The 5,000-nt window shown below is 39.0% G+C and overlaps 2 protein-coding genes across 2 annotated transcripts in view; both read left to right on the top strand.

The window, feature by feature from the left end:
• LOC134190322 (tRNA (guanosine(18)-2'-O)-methyltransferase-like) overlaps nucleotides 1-814 on the top strand; it is a 1,056-nt gene extending 242 nt beyond the window's left edge. The window contains exon 1 of the mRNA XM_062658776.1: nucleotides 1-814. This exon is cut by the window's left edge and continues 242 nt beyond it. Within this exon, the coding sequence (XP_062514760.1) occupies nucleotides 1-640 (640 nt within the window). The 3' untranslated portion in view covers nucleotides 641-814.
• Nucleotides 815-1,127: 313 nt separating this feature from the next.
• The window catches only part of LOC134189446 (NF-X1-type zinc finger protein NFXL1-like), an 8,445-nt gene continuing 4,572 nt past the window's right edge, over nucleotides 1,128-5,000 (top strand). Inside the window, exons 1-9 of the mRNA XM_062657719.1 lie at nucleotides 1,128-1,499; nucleotides 2,875-2,990; nucleotides 3,047-3,204; nucleotides 3,267-3,336; nucleotides 3,389-3,497; nucleotides 3,849-4,010; nucleotides 4,066-4,166; nucleotides 4,222-4,266; nucleotides 4,530-4,599. Of these exons, the coding sequence (XP_062513703.1) occupies nucleotides 1,163-1,499; nucleotides 2,875-2,990; nucleotides 3,047-3,204; nucleotides 3,267-3,336; nucleotides 3,389-3,497; nucleotides 3,849-4,010; nucleotides 4,066-4,166; nucleotides 4,222-4,266; nucleotides 4,530-4,599 (1,168 nt within the window). The 5' untranslated portion in view covers nucleotides 1,128-1,162. The remainder of the gene's footprint in view (nucleotides 1,500-2,874; nucleotides 2,991-3,046; nucleotides 3,205-3,266; nucleotides 3,337-3,388; nucleotides 3,498-3,848; nucleotides 4,011-4,065; nucleotides 4,167-4,221; nucleotides 4,267-4,529; nucleotides 4,600-5,000) is intronic.

Here is a 5,000-nt window from a genome sequence, read left to right as displayed (position 1 = left end):
AGAAAATAGAACTAGAAATGTCGTCGTTGTGTTGGAACATCTGCACAGTAAGGGAAACGAAAACGCCGTCTATCGTAGTATGGACGCTCTAGGATTCCAAGAAGCTCATTCAATCACAGCAGACGAGGAGAGTGAAGCAGGACAGGCAAGTGGAGATCCTCGAACTGATGCCGGAGCTAGAAAATGGCTGCAAATTAGAAAGTGGCATACAACACGTGACTGCTTGCTTCATCTGAAATCGAGGGGATATCAAATAATTGCTACAGCAATGAACAACAGGGACAACAGCTCACTGCCAGTGCAGGACGTCGATTTTGATAATAAAATTGCGTTTGTGTTTGGTGCTGAAAAGGATGGAGTTTCCGACTTGGCTGTGGAGATGGCTGATGTGTGCTGCTTTATCCCGATGATTGGATTTACTCAAAGTTTTAATGTCTCGGTTGCTGCTGCATTAATATTATATGAAACTCGAATGCGACGAATTAGAATGTTTGGTCGAAATGGGGATTTAACAGATGAGGAGAAGAGAAGTCTTCTCGTTGAGTTTTATGTCAGAGCTTTGACAAGCTCCAAGGCTAGAAGAGTTCTTCAGAAGTACAAATATGATGCGACCGACTCCAGTATGACTGAGAACATATAATTTATTGAATTTTGTCAAATTAAATGAATTTCGACAAGATGTTTCCAATAGTATATGCGCTAGAACTGTACAGTACAATGTACATCAGATTGTCTTTTTAGTGTGTTATCATAGACATAAATTTAGTTCCTTAAATAAATAAATAAATATCCTTACTGATATAGTATTCAATTAGACTGCAAATCTAGAGTACGTCTATCTTTCATTATCCTTCTCATCTGGTCAGACACAACACAATGCAGCGGCCGCAGTTGGATAAGAAGAGTTACTGTAACCATGGCCACTGATCACGCCTATGATTCGCGCACGTGACAAAAAATTTATTTCGAATTTAAATTTAAATTTAAATCGGAATTCAAATATTAATATTAATCGAAAGCATGCGCAGTTTAGCTAAAGCATAGCGTTTTACGTCTTATACCAACTAGTTACTTTACACTGCAGCATTCAATTTTTTCAAACGATTTCTAAACTTAGAAAGACCCGGATGTGGTTATGCAAATCCGGGACCTATAGCACATTATGTCTCGTCCTCTCTACCTTCAGCGCGGAAAAGGAAGAGGACGAGGTCGTGGTGATGGGCATAAATCAAATGGACCTGACCGTTCATTACCCCACGAGGGCAGTAAGAAGCAACCAAATCAAGCAACAGTGAAAGGGAAAGAACAAACTGCATTGCAAGCATCAGAAGAGAGGAGAGCGCAGGCTTCTGCAATTTTCGAGCGTACACGTCAGATTGCGTGGGAAAATGAGAGAGACGGGAGGTCGTCTTCGGAAGAAGAAGACAATGGGCTTGATGATGAAAAACTTTTTTCGACTAGTCTCAAGTCGTACAGCACTTTATTCAATGATGGCAATGGTAAGTGTGTTGGTGTGAGTTTTGTCTGTCTGTCTGTCTGTCTGTCTGTCTGTCCAATACATATCTTTGAAAAATGAATCTAGCAACATACAATATGTAGCTACGAGTCCAACTATACAGAATCACCTAGAGACTAAAGAGAACAAACTTAGAACTAAAACTACATTTTATAGCTATACCAGAGAACTCAAAGAGGGTTCCAGTTACTACAACATAAATTATTGGGTATGAATGCAGTTTCTTTTTGCATGAACTCTGCAACCCAATGATGAGATCTTGCATTGGATTACTCTAGCATTGCATTGCTGTAGCTGAACGCTGAATCTTTTTCGGCAGTAATCCATAAATTATGATGAGTTGTGCCGACCATTTTTGTCAAAAGATTGAGATCCGAGAGAATAGAGGTATTGGTCTCCTTCATCACTCCATCTACTGAAGTGTTCAATGACTAGAGGCTTGAAGATTATTCGGTTGCCAGCTGGTAGTCTTTTGTCTTGATACTTGATTTTTACTTTTCCTCTCTTTGCTTCGAAGCTACCATCTATTTTTGAAGATGAAGGTAACACCTCTGAGCTCCATGGATGGGCAAGAGAGATGTCTAGGTCAATGCTCATACCCGAAAATGTATCAAGTGTTACAATGTCTGGTCTGTCATCCGAGTTTGAGTAGCGATGTCTTAGCTCTCTCCTGTGTGGTATGTGGAGTTCACTGAGACAATTAGCCCAAACATTTGCAATAGATTCATGACTCCAAACTGGGCCATCTGTCTGTCTCTCTGTCTGTCTGACCAACCGTCTGCACGTGTGTGTGTGTGTGTGTGTGTGTGTGTGTGTGTGTTTGTCTGTTTGTTTGCCTGTTCGTCTATTTTGTATACTAGGAGGTACAGAGCAGTTTACACAAAGAATGATTTGTTAGTCTTTTTTATTATACATACTCTGAAATGTCTTTGATATGCATATGAGTTACATAACAGTACAGTTTCTAATCATACTTAGTAAGGCAATCTCAAAAGTCCAAATAACAGCAGAAATATTACAGACTTTGAAGTCTGACCTTATAGGAACTAGACAGTAGTCTACAAATATAGTTCGGTTTATGTCCATTATTGGACCACAGTGTCTCCACACTCAGAATCGAGCAGGATGGCCTTGCTGAATGGCCTGGGAAAATCCATGTAACTTGATTTTCAGCAAATGTTTTAAGATGTATTTATGTGTACTGATTTAGCTTAGATTACAGTTACGACAGATTTGGTATCTTTGTTTCTAAACTTTTGTATTTTGATTTTTAGATTTTTGTATGTATATATCTACGTTTGGATTTGTGTTATTACTTATTGTGTAGTTGTGTATAATTTCATTTGTTCTGTTATTAGGAAGAGATGAGTCTAGTAGTGGTCTGAGACGGACTAAGAATTTATTCAATGACATTTGTAAGAGTGGAGCTCTTTCGTGCCTGATCTGCATCTCATCAGTCAGACAAAATGATGCCGTAAGCAGATAACTAGACACCACACAAAGTACTAGTCAACATGACGATTTTTGCAGATTTGGCATTGTGTCGGCTGTTACAGCATTTTCCACCTTCAGTGCATCCAAAAGTGGGCTAAAGATGGAGCCAGTCTTAACTCAGTCCAAATGCCATCTCTGGCTGAAGCTGCATCCATGACTGGTGTCACTCACAAGGAAGAACAGCATTGGTTTTGGTGAGAATTAAATTGTCTGAATATATCTGTTGTTGTTTGAAGTCGCCTTGATGCATTTGCAGTCCTAAATGTCGCTATGAATTCAGTGTTACCGAATGTCCGACTCATTATGTTTGTTTCTGTGGGAAGGAGGTTTTCGATTTGAGATTATGAACATCAACTTCGTGACTCAATGCATGTTTAGGTTGATCCAAAGTTTGATCCGTGGCTGGTACCCCACTCATGTGGACAGACATGTGGGAGAGCCCTAAGACCAGAGTGTGGACACTCGTGTGTACTGCTGTGTCACCCGGGTAGGTAATAACTGTGACTGGGTGACGTACTGGAAGACATTAATTTTATATTTGATAACAATGTTTTTAATAAGGTGTGTAAATGCTGTTTGATGTAGTTTGAGATGAATGAGTTACATGTATATAGTCTGTGGAATTAATATCAACATTACATGGATTTCTGTTAATGCATGTGACAATGAAATCTAATCAGTGTGGAGATTACATTGTATGAGACATTTAGTAAATCTGTTAATAATTAATATCAAATTGTTGCTTTATTTCTGGCCTCTGCATGAAATCCATGCTTCAAATAGAATACATATAGTACAGACTGACATATTATACACGTAGAGTGTGTTTTACATTCAGGACCCTGTCCACCGTGCCCTCAAGTTGTCAAGTGGAAATGTTACTGTGGTCGAGAGGCACCCGTAATGAAACGATGCTCGTCACGAGACTGGTCATGTGGAAAGCCATGCGGCTGTCTGCTTTCTTGTGGACAGCATCATTGTCAACAGCCGTGCCATCAAGGTGAGAAATTTTAAAATGCATTGGAATAGAACGTCGTCATCGATGTCACTGGTAGGACGTTGTCTCACTTGTCCGAGACAAAGTAAGCAGTCTTGCTTGTGTGGCAAAGAAATTGCAGTCCGTCTTTGTGCCGATGCTGTTTGGCAGTGTAGCTTGGTGAGACGGGATTTTGCATTTTGGTGTTTTGTGAGGCTAAGAATTCTTCCGGTAGGTTTGTGGCAAAATTTACTCTTGTGGAAATCACAAATGTGAAAAGGTGTTTGCTATTTAAGCCAGTAGTTTACTGTTGATTACTATAGTTTTTGCTATTTACTGGTTAGTTATATTATTTTGTTATTATTTTGGATTTATGATTTAATACATTTTTTCGTGACTCTATTAATTAATGATGTTTATGGTCATGTGAATTTATTAAGTAATAATGTACATGGTTGTATGAATTTGCGTATTGATGTTTGTGCCTTCTGTCTTAGTTGTAACACGTAGTCATGTTGTCAAGGTTTGTTTGTTTGTCTTAAGGTTTGCCACAGCGATGATTGTGGACCATGCCCACGGTCTCTTGAAAGAACATGTCCATGTGGAAAGACAAGTAAGTCAACCGTTTATTGTTGCTGATTCTGGGGCAATTCATGAAGGATAACGAACTACAAAATGTATAGCACACGTGTGTTTGAAGGAGTGTACAGTTTGCTGCTGAAGCTAGAATGTGTTATTACCCTGTAGCTCTAAGTCTAGCTTTAGTGCAGAGACATGTATGTTTGACCAAAGAATATACCCACAGCACAACATTTCTTTGAAATCACACATGACAGTCAGCAATACAGTGGATTCTTTTCTCGGAGATATCAGAGATTGCTTCAAAACACAGTAACTACTTTTTCAGAAGATTTTATATACAAACACATCAGATTGAATGAACAAAGTTACTCAAAGGATGATGTATTGATCACTCATGTGTAGATAACAAGCATACCTGTCAACATAACCTGT

Source organism: Corticium candelabrum, chromosome 14 (genome assembly GCF_963422355.1).
Source record: "Corticium candelabrum chromosome 14, ooCorCand1.1, whole genome shotgun sequence".
NCBI classification, from domain to species: domain Eukaryota; kingdom Metazoa; phylum Porifera; class Homoscleromorpha; order Homosclerophorida; family Plakinidae; genus Corticium; species Corticium candelabrum.
This window is presented reverse-complemented; position numbering and strand designations above follow the sequence as displayed.